Source organism: Cnephaeus nilssonii, assembly GCF_951640355.1.
Source record: "Cnephaeus nilssonii genome assembly, chromosome: 3".
Classification (NCBI taxonomy): Eukaryota; Metazoa; Chordata; class Mammalia; order Chiroptera; family Vespertilionidae; genus Cnephaeus; species Cnephaeus nilssonii.
Genome location: NC_137074.1, coordinates 1064036 through 1085719, shown reverse-complemented (window position 1 = coordinate 1085719; position 21684 = coordinate 1064036). Strand labels below are relative to the sequence as shown.

The following is a 21684-nucleotide window of genomic DNA, read 5'->3' as shown; positions in this document are numbered from 1 at the left end:
GCTCTGTGTGGCCCCGTCACCTGTCTCATGAGGAGTGGCTCCTCCCTAGGTCCCCGCAGAGCTGTGCCCGAGTCTCCCAGGCCCGTGGGCCTGCCCTCCGTCCCCTCCCACCTGCTCACCTGGAACTCCTTCTAGAAGACCCTTCCCAAGTGAGCATAGGGTCCTCCCTGCGCAGACTTCTCCGAGCTCCTGCCCGCCCCGCACCTGCTCACCGTCACCGTGCCCTTTCAGAGTCGCGGGTCATCGAGCTCACCTTCGTCCTTGCCGCGTGTGCAGCACATCGCACCTTCTTTCTCATCAGACACAGCTGCCTCGCTGACTCCAGCTCTGTCCCTGCGTGCGGCCTGCTGTCCTTCCCGAGGCCGCAGACCCCGGCCGATGCCCTCCCGCCGCCGCAGGTCCGTTGTCACCCTCTGTCTTCCCTGCGCTGCGTCCTGCTTTCTGAAGGGAAAAGTCATGCGTGTTTCTCCCTGTGCCCAGCACACGGAACGGTTCCTGAGCGGGGGCTCGATGCACATGTGAATGAGCTTGTGCCTCAAGGACACTGGTCAGTGGGGCTGTGCACGTGTCCAGGTGAAACGCATTCGTGCTGTGAACGCCCTTTAGCTGGACACGCACTCCGTCCCATTGGTGCGGGTGATGTATGTCAGCTTCCCAGTGAAAACACGGGAGATTCAGCCGGCATGCCTACCAAGGGCCGACACCCCCTGATCCATTTTTGAATGAAATACGGCTCCTGCTGTGAAAGCAACACACGGCCACTGCACACGACAGTCAGACGAGGAAAGAAGTTCTCGGTTTAGCCTTTTCTGTGGCCTGGAGACCAACATGGGGGACTGTGGGAATGTTCTCTCAGGAGTCTGTGGGCTAGGAGGAAGTCCACGATCCCAGTGCACAGCCCCCGTGCGGGCGAGGCGAGGAGGAAACGCTCTTTGTCAGGCCTGCTGTGCTGTGTGGGTGGCTTCCGTCTGAGTGTAAGTGAGCTGGGAGGTGAATCTGCGGGCACCCTCAGCCACGGTTCAAAGGACGTGGAGAATCACGGCTCATTTCTCGGGGGTCAGGAGGAGGAGGTCAGTCACTGTTTCCTCTCAGACTCGCCGGAACCCAGTTCTCTGGTGATAGAGGGCCTTGAACCCCTGCCACTCTCGAGTGGCCTTAAATTGCTGGGGCCTCGTGCGCCTGCAGACGCTCTGGCTCCCTCAGCCGCCTAGAGGGAGGCTGTGGGAAGGGAGCTGGTTTGCGGAGTGACTTAGCGACGGGAATGAGCGCGGTGCTTGCTGTGCGTCGGGGTCCCTGTCGGGGTCCCTGTCGGCGGTCGGCACCGCGTGTGGAACAGCGTCCCGGCGCGGACTCCGGCCAGGCGGGCGCTCCCCGGTGTCAGGCTGTCCGGGCTCAGCAAGAGGCAGGTCTGACCCGCATTCTAGGCCCTGTCCAGGCCCCCTCGCACGTTCCCGCTCACCAGCATCCGTCTCCAGCAAGCGGGAGGGCGTCTGCCTCAGGATCACAGCGCCGGGCGGGCGGCCACAGGCACTGCCGCCGAGGCCCGCGGGCAATGGCCACGCGCTCTGAGGAGCGAAACGAGCGGACACTCCGGTCGTGTTTGTGCTGAGGACTCACAGGAGACCTGGGGCCGCCGGGCTTGCGCGTGTCCGTTAAAGGAGCGGAGGGAGTGGAGATGCACGCACAGCGGCAGGATGTGGGCGGTGCTGAGAGCGCGCGTGGGGGCGGCGCCGGCCTCGGGTCAGTGTCCCATGGACACCGGCACCGGACGAGGCCTCTGCGGCTCGTGCGTGAACCACCTCGGACAGTCACCGGCGTGTCCCCGACGGTCACTCTGCCGGCACAGTACCTGCCTCGTCGTGTCTAGATTTGCAGGGAAGTAAATTGAAAGCGAGATGACAGTGCCTTTCTGTTACTTAAGTGTGAGCCCAAACAGAAATACTTCTTACCTTGTGTGACCCCAAACGGGAGCAAGACCGTCCTCACGTAAATGGAACGTAAGCCGGCAAGTCTGCCCCTTTCTTTTTCTTTTTTAAAAAATACGTTTGTATTGATTTCAGGGAGGAAGAAAGGCGGGGGTGGGGGGAGAGAAACATCAGTGATGAGAGAGAATCACTGATTGGCTGCCTCCTGCACGCCCCCCACTGGGGATCAAGCCTGCAACCCGGGACCCTTCAGTCCGCAGGCGGACGCTCCATCCACTGAGCCACACCAGCCAGGGCTAGTCTGTCCCTTTCAAAGGCATGAGCACTGGGTCCCGCCGCCTCTGGAGGACGAGCGGCGCGGTCCTCAGTGGCTTCTGGGCCGCGCAGCGCACGGTTACTGCTTCCCGGGGCTGCGCCTCAGCTCCGCGGCCGTGTGGCCTTTGGTCTGCAGCCGCGTCCACAGCCGCATGGGCTCACCACCCTGGACTCCGCTCAGCGCAATAAGTCAAAGGAAGGCGTGTTAGCCTTCCCTGGGGGCCGGGGGGCCCTCCCCAAGGGGCGCCGGGGGCCTCAGTTGTCTTGAGCAAGTGCGGTCTCCGTCTCAGCATGCAGCTCATTGCTTTCCCGACGCCCTGCGTCGTCGGAGTGGTCAGCCGCTCCTCAGCGAGGCCCAGCCCTCTTCCCGGGAGTCGGTGCATCCGTTTCCTGGTCCCGCTCATTCTGGCCTCTGCTCAGAGGCTGATGCGTGCCGTATGCCACGGCCTGTGGTTTAATACACGGGCATCTTCCCGACCACATGCCCAGTTGGTGCCGGGCCTCACCCTGGGTGACGGGTGGACTGGCACACGGCACAAGATCTGAAGACTGTGGGTGGGATTTTATTTTGCTTCGAGCTGCACAGGAGGCGGCTTCTCCTTCCTCACTGACACCCCCTCTCCTTGCCTTCCAGGATCTCAAGGAGTTGCGCCTGGGCCTGTGATTGGGCTCCAGGCCCCGTCCACCGGTCTCCTCGGGGCCCGCCCCGGGCTGATCCCCCTGCAGCGCCCGCCCGGGATGCCTCCGCCTCACTTACAGCGCTTCCCCCTGATGCCGCCCCGGCCCATGCCGCCTCACATGATGCACCGCGGCCCGCCGCCCGGACCAGGGGGCTTTGGGATGCCCCCGCCCCATGGAATGAAAGGCCCCTTCCCACCGCATGGCCCCTTCGTGCGGCCTGGGGGCATGCCGGGGCTCGGGGGCCCGGGGCCAGGCCCAGGGGGCCCTGAAGACAGAGACGGGAGACAGCAGCAGCAGCAGCAGCAGCAGCAGCAGCCGCCGCCAACGCAGCCCCAGCAGCCGCCGCCGGCCCAGCAGCCGCCCCCCACGCAGCAGCCGCAGCCGTTCAGGAATGACAACAGGCAGCAGTTCAGTTCAGGGAGAGACCAAGAGAGGTTTGGAAGGAGGTCCTTCGGAAATCGGGTGGACAGTGAGCGGGACCGCTACGGCAGCCGCGGCGACGAGAGGGAGAACAGCGGCCGGGAGAGGAGAGAGTGGGGACGGAGGAGCCCTGAGCGGGACAGACACAGAGACGCGGAGGACAGAGGCCGGCGGGCTGGCGGGCACCGCGACCGAGAGAGAGATTCGAGGGATAGAGAGTCCCGCAGAGAGAAGGAGGAGGCCCGGGCCAAGGAGAAGGCCGAGGGGGCCGACAGGGCCGCCGAGCCTCCCCCGACCCAGGCGGGGAACACAGACCCAGCCCCGGACCTCGCCAAGGGGGCGCCTGAGCCGGCGCCTGCCCCGCCTGCTGAAGAGCGGCCCGCAGAGGCTACCTCACCCGCAGCCCCCGAGAAGGACCCCTCGGCCGCCGAGGCCCGCTAACCGGCCGGCCGTGCGGGACGGACGCTGGGCGCAGTGTACATGTGCTGTATCATACTGGCTCTGCCGGCCGCCCCCGGGAGTGGTGGGCGCTGTAAGCAATTGGATTGCTTCCCTTCTATTTAAAAATAGCCACAAAATAACAAAAAATACTGAAGACATGAATAAATATTACCCTTTTTGCTGTAACTTTTTTAAAGTTTTGACTTTAAAAAGTTTACAAATCGTAATTAGAAGTGCTATTTTTTTTTTTTTTAATTTAAGGTTAACCGTGAAAGCTCCTCAGCAATAGGGATGTTTTTAATAAACTCTATTTTCGTAACAAGCGTGACGTGTGTTCTTGGTGCCCTGCCCCGGGGGCGAGGCCGCTCACCGCGCTGGGCTGCCCCTCCGGCCTGAGCCGGCTGTTGGTGGAGTTCATGGTGATGCTTCAGACGTGAGCTTCTTACGCACACGGCACATGTGGTGGTTTAACGCTTGTTTTGCGGTTCAATCAAGGTTTGTGGTTTCGTTTTTTCGGGGTTTTTTGCCATTGGCTTCGCGGTAAATGTTGCCCAGATTCATTTGTAAGGAGACCTTTTGCCGGGGGAACTTCCGTTGAGCCATCGCCGCCGGTTGTCCACACCCCCTGGTTGCCCGGTGTCCTTACTAAAAGGCCGAGTGTTCGCTTACCATCATCCCATGCTTTCCGGGGGATTGAAACAAAGACGGACGTGTGTTTTACGTTTAAGGACTTGGATGCAGCCTGTGGTTGCCTGTGAGCTGGCCTATTGCCTTTCTTGATTGGTTTTGTGAACTCCTGTCTGGGCAGGGGTGGACTCAACTGTTTGCCACCTGTGAAGGGCTTTTCTGTTAAAATGGTTAATTAGGAGAAACAGGTGAGACATCCAGGAGCGATCATGTAGAGACGTGCAGGCCACATCAGAAGGACCTGTCCCGTGTGCACAGCAGCTCCGTCGACCGCCCAGTGCCAGAAGCCGCCCTGCGTGATGGCGGAGTTTCCGGCCCGGATGCTCTTCTCGTCACGCTTACAGTGGCCCAGTCGGCGTGCTGAGCAGGTAACTTCCCGCCCCTTCCAGGCAGAGCTGGCCCGGCTGCCTGGTGCCCTGAGCGAGGCCGTGGTGACCCTGGGGGAGGGCCCTGGCCGTGTCCTGTCCTCCTGCAGACGTGAGCTCTAAACGTGCTCTGGACTTGACGTGGGCCTCTGAGCTCACGTCCTCACCAGCTGCTCTGGGGAGAAACGAACATCGGTTACTTAGGTCCGACTTCAAGGCCTCGCAGCCTGTTTCCAGTTGGAAGTTTGAGACCAGCCGATGCGCACAAGACAGCCCTCCCCCAAGTCCCAATGGGGGTGGCATGTCCACGGGAGGCCTGGGTCCCGGGGAGTCCGTGTGGGAGCCCCACCTGCATTTGTGACTGTTTGGCCCCCGCCTGAGAGCGGGTGTGACCTTACTGTGGGCACGTCGTTCACCTACTTTAACTTTGAAAACAACTTGCCTTTTTTGAATTATCTTTTCCTCCTGAAGGATCTCCTCTTTAAAGTACAGCACATAGTCACTCAGAATGGTAGCTCGTTTCTGGGTTTGCTGCCAGCCGTATCTTACAATGTCCCACTGAGACGGCTCATCCGGTCGAACCCGAGTTCGGTGGGCGTTTCCTGCAGCAGCTGGTGCTCACAGGCGCGGCACTCGCACCGAGAAGCAGGTGCAGCCCCGTCGTGGCCGTGCCGCCTGCGTTGCCACCCGATGCTCAGGTCAGTAGCATCACCCCAGTGGGAACCAAGGCAGTGGTTACATGCCGCTCACTGAGTTATAGGCTCTCGGCCACAGGACGCAGCTTCACAGTAAATGTACTTGCGTCGAATGCTAACTGGTGAGCGAGGAAAGTCCCGACCTCCCCTAAAGCTGCCCAGGACGGCACACGAGACCCGGATCCACGCCCAGGCTCTGCTCAGAGACCAGCTGTGAGCAGTCAGCACGGGGCTCTCACGAAATACGCCACTAAGTGAGGACCAGCTGATGAGAGCCCGGCCTGAGCCGCAGAGGGCGCCAGGCGCAGTGTTGTCCAGGGTGTCTACTACACGTCCGAAGAGGAACGCAAGACACTTGGACAATTCAGTGGTAACGCCCGTGTGTGATTAAGGCTGGCGAAATACGACGATCATTGAAACAGACATTTTAATTGAATATGAGATTTACACAATCATACAAATCTTCCAAGTGATCGTAAGCCACATTACAGGAACTTAAAGCAGTTTTAAGAAAAGACACAAATGACACCGGAGGTTAGTGTTTAATGTTTACCGGTTAAATTTCTACAACAGGAGGCGGGCGTCAGGACGCAGGTGGCGGGCACGCTCACTGGGCGATCCCGATCACCCCGCAGGCCAGGCGGCTGCCGGCGTTGCCTGTCTTCTTGCTCTCGTCGTTGCCCCCTCTGCCCAGGTCATCTCGCTTCTCGTGGACCTTGAAAAACATGGAGACCATGACAGGTACCAAGTCATGACCTTCTCCCCAACACCCAAAGCCTTCTCCAGGAACCACTCCGCATTAGACAGGAACACGCCACAGGAACCGGTACAGAGACTGACATTTAATCAGCAGTGACCACAGCAGCTACCCCGCTTTCTCTTGATGCAAAGACACGTTACCTCTACCCACGAGGCAAGCGCTGCTCTGGGAATGAACCACTGAGCCCCGAGCCATGCCGCCGCGGCCACCAGTGCAGCCGGCCCTGCGGGAAGAGCTCCGTGACCCCCCCCAGCGGTCCCTCTCATGCAGCATCAACTGCTTGAAAAAGGACCTCACGCGAACCCAGTGACAGCAGCCGGTAAGTCAGAGGGACCCTTACAACAGCTTAACCCCTTGAAGGTAGGACTTTACATTTCTCTCATCAGACACCCAGACATTCTCCTGCTTTTCACTGAGGCTGAGGAACAGCCCCAGGGTGGCCGCTGAGAGGTGACTTCTGAGGCCGCTGTCCTCACGCCTGTACCTGGCGACTGTGCCAGCCCGACGCTGCTCCCAGGGTCAGGCACCACTTCCCAGGCTAAACACGTGCTGACATCCAAGCACAGACGTGAACGAGGGCCACAATGGGCCCGCCCGAGACGGACTGTTCTGACGGCACGGGCTGCGGCCGTTGACTCTAGAGACACTGCTGCCGGCCACGCAGGTCTAACGGCCACGGCGACCTGCCACACGCCCGTCCCAGGTACCGGTTCCTCTTCCCTGCAGCCTTGTCTCATCGGACCCAAAGGTGCCAGTATGTGGGCCCTCGGGAGCCAGGGTTCGCCATGAACGACCCACACCTGACTGTTGGGAGCGATTGGTTTTGTGGCATTTACAGCCAAGTTGTGTGCACGTCCTTCCCACGCGGACACTCACCACCATTGTGCGGCCGATGATGGAATGGTCTCCTGAGAGCTTGATCATGGAGTCTTCAATGAGCACCTCGGCCACGCCGTTTGGGCCCGCCGTCACGTTGCCCAGATCCCCGACATGCCTAGCACGGAGGAAGCATCAGAGTGGTTCAGGAACTAAGCTATAAACAGGGTCAGACACAGCTCGGCTGAGATGTGGGCACAGCGTGGATTGAATAGGAGCCACGTTAGACAGCAGGCTCAGCTCTTTAAACAGGCGTCAGCCCACCCTAGCCTGTTTGGCTCAGTGGATAGAGCGTCAGGTGGACTGAGGGGTCCTGCGTTTGACTCGAGTCAAGGGCACATGCCTGGGTTTTGGGCTCAATCCCCAGATGGGGGGCATGCAGGAGACAGCCAATCATTAATTCTCTCTTATCACTGATGTTTCTCTCTTTTCCTCTCCCTTCCTCTCTGAAATCAATAAAAATAGCCTATCTAATAAAGGAATATGCTAATTGACCATCACATGCCCTCACAAAGATGGCAGCACCCACAGCCAATAAGGAGGGAATATGCTAATTGTGGCCACGCCCTCAAAGATGGTGGCGACCAGTCCTCTCAGCCCCACCAGTCCCCCACAGTCCCAGCCGCTGAGAGTGGGCAGTGTGAGCGTCCTGGCGGAATGCTTGCTTCGTCACCGTGGCGACGAGGCAAGCGTTCCACCCCAGCCAAGGAGGGCCTCTGGGCAGCGGGCACAGAGCGGCCAGGCCCCGCAGAAAGCTACTGGTGCATTATTAGCATGAGAGCTACTGATATATACATAAAAGCCCAAGTGACCGGCCGGTAGCTCTGACGCGCACTGACCACCAGGGGCAGATGCTCAAGGCAGGAGCTGCCCAGCGACAGCAGCTTTGCCGAGTGCCCTCTCGCACTCCGGGACCCCTCGGGGGTGTTGACCTGCTGGTTTCGGCCCTACCCCCGCAGGCCGGGCCAAGGGACCCCACCAGGGCACAAATTCGTGCACCCTGCCTCGAGTTTTAAAATTATAATGAAATAAAAACAAGCAGGCATCAGCCCGAGGAGTCCTGGCGGGCACCTCTGCTCTCCGGGCACTGACGGGCATCGTGGCTCCCAGGCCCTGCTGCCCGTCCTCAGACGCTAAGCAGCTCTGCGCCAGGCCTCTGTCACAAAAACTCTTTCCCTGAGGCTCGCAGAAAACACGGGACCTTCGCTCAGACTGGACCCACCAAGCTCCCTCTTCCCAATGAGCTGGTGGTGGTGGTGTTCCCTCTGGCGCCTGCTGAGCTCTGTCCTCAGTAACGCGACAGACCACATCGCTCTAAGGGTCCCCTTTGTCAGCCCCGCGGCCCCGCAGCGGGTGGCAGGGGAGCCCCGCTTCTGGTAGCGCGGTCCGCGGGAGTGCACCCCCCACCCCACCCCCGTTCCCACAGGCTCAGCGCTGCGTGCTCACCTCTCGTCGTCCTGCGGCCCGCCGTGGGTCTTGGACAGAGGGTTAAAGTGAGGACCAGCACTGGTACAGCCTAGTTACAAAAAAAAAAAAAAAAAAAAAGGCTAAATTATGAAGCAAAATTCCAAAATCCATTATACTAGTCATTGCTAAACCCTCAAGCAGAGAACGTGCCGATCCCCAGGCCATGGGGAACTGGCCGCGCCTGAGCAGACCGGGCGGGAGGGACGAGGCTCAGCTCCTGTGCCTGGCAAGCTCACCCCTGCTCTGGGCGTGGGCTTCTCCGCTGCCCGTAAGGTCAGAGGCCCGGGCCTGAGCGCCCACGGTTCCGTTAAGTCCCGAGTGTGGCCTGGTGTGTACGAAGGCAGGAAGCCTGGACTGCGAGACCCAGCGCAGCAGCACACCGCAGCTCTCCTGCCGCGGCCGCAGGAGGCAAAGCTGCACCTGTGCCCCAGGGTGGGCGGCCTCGCCAGCTCAGGCGGCACGGCTCCCGGCGGCACTCGGACCTCAGACCAGCTCGGACCACGCTCCGAGAGCAGCTCGCCAGCCCGGCACCTGCTGCTGCACCGTTTTCGCAGACGCAGCCACCGCGCCCCAGTTCTCTGACTGACCGGCTCCCGCGCTCCCCGGGGATGGGCAGGGTCCCTCACGGGCAGCACAGCGATCAGAGCGCAGAGCCAGGCCGCCCAGAGCAGAGGCAGTGAAACCAACAATGGAGAAACTGAAACGACCCAATCTGCTCCTTCCACGTCGCCCTCTGTAGGAGCCCAGCTTTCAACATTCAGGACACGTTCCCCAGAACGAATCACGTTCTCCTAGTGCAAACCCTGAGGGCAGATACTCAGAAGCAGCACCGGATCTCCACGTGCATTTCCCACCCGTGAACTCGGGACTTGCTTCCAAGCCCCAGGTGAGACGGTGGAGCTCGGGCAGCGCGGCCACGGCTCCCCTTCCGGCCCCGTGTGCCCCGTCCTGAGGGTCCCGGCCGGTGTGGGCTGTCCTTACAGGACGAGGCGGAGGACGCCAGCCCGGTGCAAGTGCCCCCTCGGCCGCTCACCCACCTGGGAGCACGCCGACAGGAGGAGCTGAATGGCTACAATCGGGTCTGAGTCATGATCTAAACAAACACAACCCCTCCCCTTCCTTTCCGCGCTTCAGAGTCAAAAACCAGTTCTGTGGCCCGGCCCCGGCTGACCCCGGGCGCCAGGCTGACTGGCCTGAGGTCCCTGCTCAGCGCGCGAATGGCCGCCGCCCGCACGCACCCACCTTGTGTGTTGTCTCCAAACTGGTGGACGTGGAAGCCGTGCTCGCCCTCGGCCAGGCCTGTGATGGAGCCCGAGACCGTGACCTTCCCGTTTCCCTGTTTCAGAGAAAAGCACAGGTTTGAGAGGGTCCGAGGGAAGGGGCACGGCATCACCTCTCCCCTCACAGGAGGGGGAGCCGGGGAGGGAGGTGCTGGCCTGGTTCTGCGGAACCCCAGGCCAGGACCCCCAGGCCGGGACCAGGCCCCAGCAGAAGGCAGAGCACGGAACGTGGACTGGGAGGCTCTGTCGCGTCTGCCCCTGGCCAGGACCGTGAGCAGTTCTTGTTCACTGGGATGCTTTTGAGCAGGTGGAACCTCACGGGGAGAATGTGTGTACAACCCGACTGTGCACCCCGACGTGAGCTCATCCTAGTTAGCCCCCCGCTTTCTTTGTGCCCCTTTCCGTTCAGCACATACACAGGTTTGCCTCTTAAAAGGCAGAAGACAACGGTGCGGCTGCATGCGGAATCCAGCACCTCACTCACAGCGGAGGAACCCTAACAACCCACACAGGCTCCACACCGTTACCAAGGGTCAGCCTTCACCACCTGACCTGCCGCTGGACAAGTAGGAGGCTCCAGTCAAGTCGTGTGGGAACTGCTACCCTTTTTTCCTTTCTTAAAATAACAAAAACAGCCCTAACCGGTGTTGCTCAGTGGATAGAGCGTCGGCCTGCGGACTGAAGGGTCCCAGGTTCGATTCCGGTCAAGGGCATGTACCTTGGTTGCAGGCACATCCCCAGTGGGGGGCGTGCAGGAAGCATGTGATCAATGTTTCTCTCTCATGGATGTTTCTCTTTCCCTCCCCATTCTTCTCTGTAAAAAATCAATAAAATATATATATTTTAAAAAACAAACAAAACAAAACCAGACTACAATTCTTCTAAAGATAAGCTTTAATTTTGGAAAATTTCAAATGTGAATGTCATCCTCCACTTATCAAAAGCACAGGAAGAGAGAAACCGGTTTGGCTCAGTGGATAGAGCGTCGGCCTGCGGACTCAAGGGTCCCAGGTTCGATTCCGGTCAAGGGCATGTACCTTGGCTGCGGGCACATCCCCAGTGGGAGGTGTGCAAGAGGCAGCTGATCGATGTTTCTAACTCTCTATCCCTCTCTCTTCCTCTCTGTAAACAATTAATAAAATATATTTAAAAAAAAACAAACAACAAAAAAAAAAAGCACAGGAAGAAAAGCAGGGCAGGCTCCTCCCGCCTCGTTTCCTGGATAAAGGGTCCCGCACAGCCCATCAGGCCCCGCAGTCAACCAGGGGGCGGGGGGCGGGGGGGGGGGCGGGGGCTGTCCTGGCTGAGGGAGGCTCCGGGGCAGATCTAAATGCTCCAAGGACGCTAAGGTCTGCAGTTCCAGCTGAAAATGCTGATTTTAAAACTGGGAAACGCCAAAATTGTATGCGCTCAACAGGCCAACCGAGGAGCGGGGCCGCAGGCTCACACGGGCCCGCCTATCTGCACCGTCCCGGGCCTTTATCGGGACCAACAGCACCCTCCCCGCCCCGGGAAGGCTGGGGGCAAGCAGCTCCGGAGGGCGGAGGGCCAGGACCACAGCCCGGCTTCCAGCGAGTTCTGTGCGAGGAGAGGTGGACAAAGCAGCAGAACTTAGTCCAACGCCAGGCGCCTCCTGCAGACACCGGGACCGGGTGCGCGTTCCCCGGGCGCCCTCCGGGGGGGGGGGGCAGTGAGGCCCGCATTTCACCGGCGGCGCCACCCAGACCCCCGCTCCTGCCTCCCGGGCGGGAGCCTCGCTCAACAGTGTCCCTCGCGTCTTCTGATCCCCTGGGAACCTCCCCAGGCTGGGCCCCTCCGGCCCCCGAGACGGGCCCAGCGGTTTCCCGCCCTCAGGAGCCCGGTCGGCAGAGCGGCTTCAAGGCGGGGCCCGGAGAGCCGGGTGGACCGAGCTGGAGAACAGAGCGACTTCCCGCGTGGACCCCGGGGGCCTCCTGCCGTCCGCGCCCCGCTCTGCGCCAGCACCGACGACCCGTCTCCGCGCTCCGGGCCGCAGCGGAGGCGGACGCCCCGCGGACACGCACCCGCCAGCCCGGCCGCAGCGGCCCGGTGTCCGCGAGGCCCGTGGCCTGGGCCCGGCGGTGCAGGGATCGCGGCTCGGGGCGGGGCTGGCGCGGGGTCAGAGCTCCCCCGAGGCCGCGCGCGCCGTGTCGCAGGTCCTAGAAGTTCACGACCCTTGAACCCTACACACGCGGCCTCGGCGCGAGGGCGGCTCCAGCAGCGGTCCCGGCGGACGGGGCGGGGCGGACCCGGAGCGAGGGGGCCCCAGGGGACGAGGGGACGACGACTCTGCGGCCGGACCTGCTGCGCAACGGCGGCCCGGGCTCCAGGGCGCAGAGGCGGCCCCGCGGGGAGCGCTGGGCGGTTCCGGGGCGCCAGCCCCGCCCGCCGCCGCGGCCTCGGCCTCCTCCCTCCTCCCTCCCTCGCTCCGGGGCCCGCGGTCCCGCCCCGGCCCAGCCCGCGCCCCGCCGCGCTCGCCGGTGACTCAGCACTGCGGGCGGCGGCGGCCTTGCCTTCTGCTCGAAGCGGATGGTGCCCCGCACATCGCCGTCGCCCTTGAGCACGCACACGGCCTTGGTCGTCATGACTCGCGGGCGCGCCGAGCGGACTGCGAGGAGCAGGGGAGACGCCGCAGGACACGCCGACGCAGGGGCGACGGCGCCGCGGGCTTCTTATAGGCCGGGCCCGCGTCCCGCCCTCTGGCCCGGGGCCAATCACCGCCCACGCACGGAGCCCGCCCCTGCGGAGGCCTAAGGACGCGATTGGCCTAGCTGGCGGGGGCGTGGCCACGGCGCGTGAAAGCCCCGCCTTCCCCCTCCCCCCTCCCCCCCGCAGGCCGGGGAAGCGGGACCGGGAAGGAGCGGCCCGGCTCCCGCAGACGGCGTGGCCCGCGTGCCCGGCCCGAGGCCTGAGGCTCTGGGCCTGGAGGTGCCCCGGCAGCGCCCGGGCTCCCGGGCTCCCGGCCGGGCGGGTGCTGTGCTCCCAGCTTTCCTCCGGACGGGGAAGGCCGCCATCGGAAAGACGCCCACACGGGCTAACGGAGCTCCGACCGCCTGCCCCCCGCCCCCCGCCTGTCTGAGTCCCGCCGCTTAGGACGCCCGCGGGGAGGAGGGAAGGAGCGAAGGGGCGCTGGGGCCAGGCCGGGCGCTGAGGCCGAGGCTGAGGCTGAGGCTGGTGCTGAGCGGTGGGTGCTCTGCTCTGGAGCCGCCGGGAGCCTGCCCCGCTGGGCTTCCGGTGCTGCTCGGCCGGCCGGACCGGCACCGCACCCCCCCCCCCCCCCCTGGTCCCCAGGACCCAGCACGGGTGCTGACCCCGGACCGCGGCCCCGGAGCAGCGGAGTTGGTGCTCAGCTCCCGCACACACACCGAAGACTGAAATCCTGCGGCACCAGACGTGTGTTTTCTGCCCAAGTGACTCAGTGAGAAGGAACAGTTCATGTGATCCCCACCGGACAGGCCGCGGAGGGAGCGGGGCGGTGCCCGACTTCGGACCGTGTTGCGGGGACCTCCCCGGCCGAGGGTCAGCTCTCAGGCCAGGACTGGACCCGGCTGTGACGGTCAGAACCGGCTCTGGTTCCGCTGCGGCGCCCATTGCAGACTCCAAAACTCCAGAGTCTCCCCTGCATTTCCAGCCAAAGCCTCCTGACTGCGTGTCCGCGGGGACACACATTACTGCTCAGGGAAGGTTTTCCAAAAACAGTTCGTGAAATGAGCACACAGGACACAGCTACCGCGGGATGTGTGTGTTTTAAGTATAAACGGGATTGTGTGCTCAGAATCCTCTAGAAAGCTGTTCAGGGGACTCTGGGCGCCCTGGGGGGTGGGAATCAAACTTTCATGTTCTTCCCTTATAGTTTTGTTTACAATGATAGGCATTTGTCTGCAAAATTCGTAAGGCTTAGAGTGAGAATCCACCACCCCCCCTCCCCCCCCTTACACACACACTCACTTTGGTTGGGAGAAGAGTTGTGTGGATGAACCTGGGGGCGTGGGGGAGGGTAAAGGGGGGGGGAATCTGGTCTGTCCCACAGGCTGTGCCTGAAGAACAAACGCAGGTGCTGACTGCCCGCCCGTGAGCGGAACTGGCCCGGAGGCTGCCGCAGCCAAGGGTGCGTGTTTCTGACTCAGTGGGTCTGGGTGGGGATGGGATTGGCCTCCCTCACTCGTCCCCAGGCAGCCCTGAGGCCACCGGTCTGGGCCTCACGTGAGAGCCCCCGACTCATGCCCAGGGGCAAGCACTGCAGCTGCTTGGCTCAAAGGGGGGCACGGGGCCAGGGTCCTGGAGAGGAGGCGGCAGGTCAGGGAGAAGGCGAGCCTGCTGACGGGAGACCCGGGCGCTGTGAGATCCGACCCCTCCCGGAGCGCCTTCCACACAAGGCGCCCGCCCGCCCGCCCGCCCGGCCCTCCAGCGCTCGGCAGGGAGGCAGGGAGGCTGGAGCTGGGAGGCTGGGAGACACGGAGGCCTAATCCAAGGCCAGAGTGGCCGAGGCAGAGGCTGTTCCAGCCGCGTCTGGGCTGCAGTCCGTGTGTGTTTGTGCGTGTGGACCCTTGGACTCTAACGCGTTCTCGGTCGGGGATACACACCCCACACGCGCTGTCACCCCCAGGAGCGCCCGCTGCGGCATTGGCTCTCCGGCCTGGCACAGCTGCCCTGTTGCATAAACCTGCCAGTGCCGGCCAAAGGGCCTTTGCCCAAGGCCAAGGTTTCTCGGGTTTCAGGAAGTCGGAGCCGGATTTCAGTTCTGGTGAGGGCCAGGGAGGAGCTCGTGGCCCCGGGCCGGGCCGAGGGTGCTCCTCTTTCAGACGGAGCCCTGAGAACCCTCGCCGGAGCCCAGAGCCGGGCTGTGTGCTCAGGGCCGAGGTCCCCTCAGGGTCGTTCTTTTTTTTTTTTTTAATATATTTTATTGATTTTTTTACAGAGAGGAAGGGAGAGGAAGAGAGAGTTAGAAACATCAATGAGAGAGAAACATCAATCAGCTACCTCCTGCACACCCCCCACTGGGGATGTGCCCGCAACCAAGGTACGTGCCCTTGACCGGAATGGAACCTGGGACCCTTCAGTCCACAGGCCGACGCTCTATCCACTGAGCCACACCGGCCAGGGCCTGAGGGTCGTTCTTAGAGCTGCCCTCACACTTGGGCCATGGGCTCCCTGCCCTGGGCCCACACTGTAGAGCAAGCACGTCAAACTCACGGCCCGCGGGCTGCACGCGGCCCACCACGAATATTTTATGGCCCAGCCACTGTAACGGCACGTAAGAAACGTTTTCATAAAAATTTCGCAACTTAATTTTTACAACATCCTGTTGTACATAATTATTAATAACGAGCTACGACCTTCGCTAATGACTGATGACTATCATCGTGTTGCATTCATCTCCCTTACACGCCTTACACACAGACGCACCATTTCTCTCCACGAATACCAACAGCGAATATTTTAGCAGCTGATGGCCACGTCATTGGTCTTGGACTGACTTGTCTGGAGTGCGCAACAGGAAATATTTCGCTTTCGGAGAACAATAAAAATGGGTTTATTTGCGTTACACTTATTCATTTGTGCAGTTATTCAGTGTCTGTAAGCTAATGTTCAAGAAAAAATACTAATTTTTATTAAAGTGTTCTATTATTTTAGGTTAACAATGACTCGTTTACTTCAGCCCTTTGTATTCAGCGTGTCTCTATCGGAATAAACCTACGTTTCCATGACAACTGAAGCTTTTGTTTTTTTGCGGCCACGCACACTCCCACCTTGTTTATCTGGCCCTTTGGGTGTGACCTGCTGTAGAGGGCCCTGGTCTGACCGCCCTCCCGGCCGCCTCTCCCACGGGGGCCAGAGTCTGCAGGGCCAGAGGCGCTTCCACCCAGAACCTCACCGTCCTCAGAGAAGGCCATGAAGTGTGGACGCCAAGGGGCCACCTGCCGCCCCCCACAAGCTCAGGGGGCTGCAGGGCGGGCCGTGCCACGTCGGGGACCAGAAGTCACCACACAGGATGGTCTGGACATGGACCTTCCTAACCAACGCGGTCGTGGCCGGGAGTCCTGTCCTAGGCCTCAGCTCCCTTGACCTCAGCGGAGCCCATCTGTCGTCTCTTGGCATCTGGCTAAACTCACCTTTGATGTCAGAGTAACTCACCCGCCCGGCGTGGCTCCTGGTTGAGCATCGACCTATGAACCAAAAGGCACAGTTCGATTCCAGTCAGGGCACATGCAGGAGGAGCCGGTCCGTGCTTCTCCCTCATCACTGATGTTCCTCTCTCTCCTTCTCCCTTCCTCTCTGAGTCAATTAAAATGTACACTGAGTGGCCAGGTGATGACGATCTCTGGACGCATAATAATCTGGCCACTCAGTGTGTATCCTATATGATAAAAGGCTAATATGCAAATTGCTCCCTCAACCAGGAGTCTGACCAGCAGGCAGGCCGGCCAACCGCCCATGTCCCCTCCCCCGGCCAGGCTGGCCAGACCCCACCCATGCACAAATTCATGCACCGGGCCTCTAATATATATATATATATATATATATATATATATATGTATATATATATATATATATATATATATATATATATAAAAACGCCAGATTATTATGAGTTCAGAGATCATAATAATCTGACCACTCAGTGTATATATATTAAGAATAATCTCACCCTGGCTGGTCTAGCTCAGTGGGTAGAGCATCAGGCTGCAGACTGAAAGGTCCCGGGTTCGATTCCAGTCAGAGGCACGTGCCTGGATTGTGGGCCCAATCCTCCGTGGGGGGTGTGCGGGAGGCAGCTGATGGGTGATTCTCTCTCATCATTGATGTTTCTGTCTCTCCCTCTCTCCCTCTCCCTTCCTCTCTGAAATCAGTAAAAATATGTTTAAAAAAAAAAAAAGAAGAATCTCTCTTCCAGACCCTCGGGCCCGCCCTGCCCAGAGCGGAGCCCACAGGGCCCGCATGTCATCTGGCCCCCGAACGCCGTCTCCGCGGCTGCACTGTTCCCTGTGAACGCCTGCCCCTCCCGTGGAAAGCGCGTGTATCTCTCCCTCGGACCTCATCCCAGAGGTCTCCCTGCTTTGCTTTCTCCCGCCCCCTAACCACCCCTGGGCTTCAGGTAAGGAACCCCCTCACTCTCCCCTTTGGGTCTACCGTCTAGAATGAACTTCCGAGCTGCCATTCTCTGAAATGTTTTCTGTCTGTTGAGGTTTTGCTTCTGGGCATGTCCTCGCAGTGTGCCTCCCATTGAACTTTTCCTACAGGCTGGGCATTCTTCTGTGGACAGAATGTATTCTTTTTACTGATGCTCCCCCCCACCCCCGCCCTACCATTGTGCCCGCCTCCTGCCCACCTCCTCTGGCAACCACCACTGTGATCTGATTCCATAAGTGTTTCGGATCCCTCCTGTAAGTGGAATGACACAGTATTTGCATTTGTCTGGCTTGTTGCCCTTCATGTAATGCCCTCCAGGTCCATCCACGCGGTCACAGCTGGCAAGGTCTCCTGCTTGTTTATGCTGAGTCATCTCCCATTGCATGTAACGACATACACACGTGTGTGAGCGCACCTCACATTCTCTTCATCCCGTCCCCCTCGGCTGCTTCCGTGGCGTGTAAATCACGCTGCTCTGAACGGGGGTGACCAGATCTTCTCCAGTTCTTCCAGTAAACCCCGAAGTGGAATTGCTGGGTCCCGTGGTAGTTCCATGTTTAATGTTGTGAGGAAACAAGTTGAATTAAAACGTAAGGAGTTTCGGTCTGTGATCTGGGCCAGCGGTGCCCTCCTGGAGCGGGGGAAGCCTGGGGCCTCGCAGGTGCGGGTGGACGGACGGACGGACGGACGGACGGTCGGCAGCCTTTAATGATGAGAGGAGCACAGCCCGGTTTCTGTCGCTCTGTCTGGGCAGCAGCGAGGAGCCACAGGGGCGCCCGGGAGGGAGTGCCCGTCAGGCTCACAGGTGATTCCTAGGCTGTCGTGGGGGGGAGGGGCAGAATGGAGTGGGGGGATGAGACCAGAGGCAGCGGGGCCCGTGGGAGGCCTGATAAGGTCTGGGCCCAGTGCCAAGGCTGCAGAAAAGGGGAGGTACTGGAGATGGAGCCTCAGCGTCAGCTAGACTGAGCTCCGTGAGCCCAGGGGTCGGGCTGGCGTGCCTGGGTGGATGGTGGTCCCACCCACCAGGAAAGCAAGGCGAGGGGTAAAGAGCTCAATTCAGAACAGGTGCCTGGGGGTGCCTGAGGGGCCTCAAAAGGTCAAGCTCCGCGTGTCCATGGACATGGGTCTGACCCCGGGTCACTGTTAAGTCTGGGTCTGCATCGGACGGACACCATGCTGTGCAGGTTGGTAAAGCCCGAGACCACTGGCCTAGACCTTCCCTCCCGGGGGAGCGTGGGGGGGGGAGGGAGCATCATCTTCCTGCCTCGGGGCGGGGCCGGAGGGGGGGCGGCAGCTGGGGGGGGGGGGCAGGAACGGGCCGCAGGCTGCGGGATGCGGTCGCCGTCCCCCCGCGGGAAGCCCGGAGCGGCCGTGTGCAAGCGGCATCGAGTGGAACCAGCGGGAAGACGCGTGAACCCGCTGCTGGGCCCACCCCGCAAGGTCTGTCTGCTTCTTTGTTGTTGTTGCTGTTAATCCTCTTCAGAGGATATTTCCCCATGGATTTCAGAGCGAGTGGAAGGGAGGCAGAGAGACCGAGGGAGAGAGACACATTGACGAGAGAGACACATGGATGGTTGCCTCCGGTGGGCCGCCATCAGGGCTGGGGATCGAGCCTGCAACCAAGGTGCAGGCCCTTGACCAGAATCGAACTCACAACCCTTCAGGCGCTCTAACCACTGAACAACCGGCTTGTCCAAGTTTTCTTTTTCTTTAAAAACCCCCCAGCCTTGTTAACATATAATTTGCTATTAAAATATTCACCCATTGTCAAGTCCACTTCAGCGGGTCTTTTCGTAAACCTATGGCGTTGGCGACCATTACCAAAATGCAGTCTAGCCCTGGCCGGTGTGGCTCAGTGGATGGAGCGTCGGCCTGCGGACTGAAGGGTCCCCGGTTCGATTCCGGTCAAGGGCATGGACCTTGGTTGCGGGCACATCCCCAGTGGGGGGTGTGCAGGAGGCAGCTGATCGATGTTTCTCTCTCATCGATGTTTCTAACTCTCTCTCCCTCTCCCTTCCTCTCTGTAAAAAATCAATAAAATATATTAAAAAGAAAAATATCCCTTTAAAAAAATGCAGTTTAGAACATTTCCACGAGCCCAGCCATTGCCCTCACGCTAGTTTTGGCTGAATCCCTTCTCCCATCCCAAGCCCTAGGCAACCGCCATCTGCTTTTTTCTCCATAAATGTGCCTTTTTGGGACACTTCTTACCCCTGAGATCATACAATAGGTGCCTTTTGCATCTGGCTCCTCCATTTCACACCGGGAGGGCCAGAGGGGGGCTGGGTGGACGTGGGCGGGGGTCGGCCGGGTGGGGTGCGCAGTGCCTGGTGGGGCGCCTGTGCGGGCAGCAGCGGGGAGCTGGGCCCAGGGGAGGGGTGCAGGCCCGCCGCCCTGGGGGGCTCCCGCGGGGACCTGCGGAGCCTGAATCGGGTGGGGAGGCCGCTGCTGCCGAAGGCGCGGCCCCAGGGAGCTGCGTGTGGAGTGACGGCTGGTGCAGGGCCCCCGGAGGCAGAGTGGGGTGGGGGGGACCGGGAGGCAGAGTGGGGTGGGGGGGACCGGGAGGCAGAGTGGGGTGGGGGGCCGGGAGGCAGAGTGGGGTGGGGGGCCGGGAGGCAGAGTGGGGTGGGGGGGACCGGGAGGCAGAGTGGGGTGGGGGGGACCGGGAGGCAGAGTGGGGTGGGGGGGACCGGGAGGCAGAGTGGGGTGGGGGGGACCGGGAGGCAGAGTGGGGTGGGGGGGACCGGGAGGCAGAGTGGGGTGGGGGGCCGGGAGGCAGAGTGGGGTGGGGGGCCGGGACCAGCTGCCCTTCCCGCTGGCCTGCGGCTCAGGGGCACCTGGTGGCCCGGGTTCCAGGGCAATGCCTGGCCAGGCTCCAGGGGTCGGAGCGGGGCCTCGGTCCGGGCTGCAGCCACGGCCGGCGGCCTGGAGACGCGGTGCTGCCGGCTTCCTTTTACGTGTTTCGTCCGTCTCGGGGGGCGGGGGGGACAGTGATGAGAGCTTCGTGGGTGCGCGGCCTCCTGCGCGCCCCGCTGGGGGTGGAGCCGCACCCCGCGCCTGAGCCCCGACCTCCGGTGACAGGGGGACGCTCACCCCGAGCCACGGGCGGGCCGGCCGGGCGCACCTTCTGCGGCTCCGGTGTGGCCGGTGAAGGTGAAGGTGAAGGTGAAGGTGAAGGTGATGGTGATGGTGATGGTGATGGCGATGGTGATGGCGATGGCACCGCCGTGGGGCGGGGTGTGGGGGGTCCTTCGCCTCCCGGTGGAGGGGCAGATGGTGATGGTGAAGGTGAAGGTGATGGCGATGGTACCGCCGTGGGGCAGGGTGTGGGGGGTCCTTCGCCTCCCGGTGGAGGGGCAGATGGTGATGGTGATGGGGATGGCGATGGGGGCGGGGTGTGGGGCGTGACCACGGGGGCAGCGAGGCTGTGGCCGCCGACCGGCTGCCGGGCCCCAGGGCGAGGCAGGCACGTGTCCTGCCACCTGCCAGGCGGAGCCTTTCCCCCAGGCCACGTGCTGCTGCTCTGCCAGCTGCTGATTGGCTGCTGATTGGCTGCTGCGCACCACACGGGCCACGCCCACCTCCAGTGTAGGGAGGGTCACGTGGCCACTCGGCGTGGCTGCCGCGTGGCTGTGGGCGTGCGCATGCGCCTGCCGCCTTGGCCCCGGGAAGCGAGCGGCCTGGGTGCCTCCCCGCAGGGCCTGCGGGTCCCAGGGCCGGGCTGCCGGGCACCCCCACCTGGACGGGCCCGAGGCGACCTCCTGGGCGCGGGCGGCAGGAGCTGCATTTCCCCCGCCGAGCAGCTCGGAGCGGAGGTGGCAGGTGGGCGCACACCTGGGGGGCCGTCCGTCCGTCCATCTGTCCGCGGGCTCCTCGCCGGGCCGCTGCAGCCACGGGCCTGCGGCCGGCTGCGCACCGTGTCCAGCGGGTGTGGAGGTCACCGTCCATGTTTCTCTCTCTCTGTCTCTGCCCCTGCCCTTCTCTCTAAAAACACAAATGAAAATGCCCTCGGGTGAGGATTTAAAAAGAACAGCAAATAAAACCTCAGCGGTCTGAGGTGAGCCCGCCAGTGCTGTCCATGGGAGGACGGGCCAGCCCCGCTCAGCCGGAGGAAAGGGGGTTCTTGCCAAGTTGGGGCGCAGGTCCTTACTGTTCACCAGAGGCGGGTGCACGGGTTTGTCCAGGGCGTGTCCGGCCTGACTCACCCAGTCCCGATGGGGCCGGCAGGCCGGGCAGGTGCCGGGAGAGGTTGGCCAGCCGGGGAGGGACCTCGGGAGGGCTCCAGGGCGTGTCCGGCCCGTCTCGCTCAGCCCCAATCAGCCGGACCCCAGCAGCAAGCTCACCTACCGGCCGGAGCATCTTCCCCCTGGTGGTCAGTGCACGTCATAGCGACTGAGCGAATGGTCGAACAAACGGTCGGACACTTAGCATATTAGGCTTTTATTGTGTAGGATTTTTCGTTTTAAGATGAGAAATGTTCCAGAAATGTTCATCAGCTGAATTTTTCCAGTTATTTTTAAGTGCTCCGGGGAGATGGATGACAGAACGTGTTTGAGGCGAACGGCTGTTTGTCCTCCAGGGGACGCACCCTATTAACCTGCAGGGCTGGGGTCGGCTGCTGAT

At 61.6% G+C, this 21684-nt stretch overlaps 2 protein-coding genes across 12 annotated transcripts in view; one reads left to right on the top strand and one right to left on the bottom strand.

Moving 5' to 3' along the window:
* SCAF4 (SR-related CTD associated factor 4) overlaps positions 1–5798 on the top strand; it is a 60828-nt gene extending 55030 nt beyond the window's left edge. For all 11 annotated transcript variants that reach the window (XM_079766555.1, XM_079766560.1, XM_079766558.1 and 8 more), the window contains exon 20: positions 2875–5798. In XM_079766555.1, coding sequence (XP_079622681.1) covers positions 2875–3782 — 908 coding nt within the window. In that variant the 3' untranslated portion in view covers positions 3783–5798. The remainder of the gene's footprint in view (positions 1–2874) is intronic.
* A 140-nt stretch (positions 5799–5938) lies between these two features.
* On the bottom strand, positions 5939–12602 carry SOD1 (superoxide dismutase 1). Its single transcript, XM_079766565.1, has 5 exons — positions 12444–12602; positions 9875–9968; positions 8612–8681; positions 7166–7283; positions 5939–6244 (listed from the first exon to the last, which is right to left on the bottom strand). The coding sequence occupies exons 1-5, from the start codon at positions 12513–12515 to the stop codon at positions 6137–6139; spliced, it is 462 nt and encodes a 153-aa protein (XP_079622691.1). The 5' UTR covers positions 12516–12602; the 3' UTR covers positions 5939–6136.
* Between the last annotated feature and the right edge of the window lie 9082 nt (positions 12603–21684).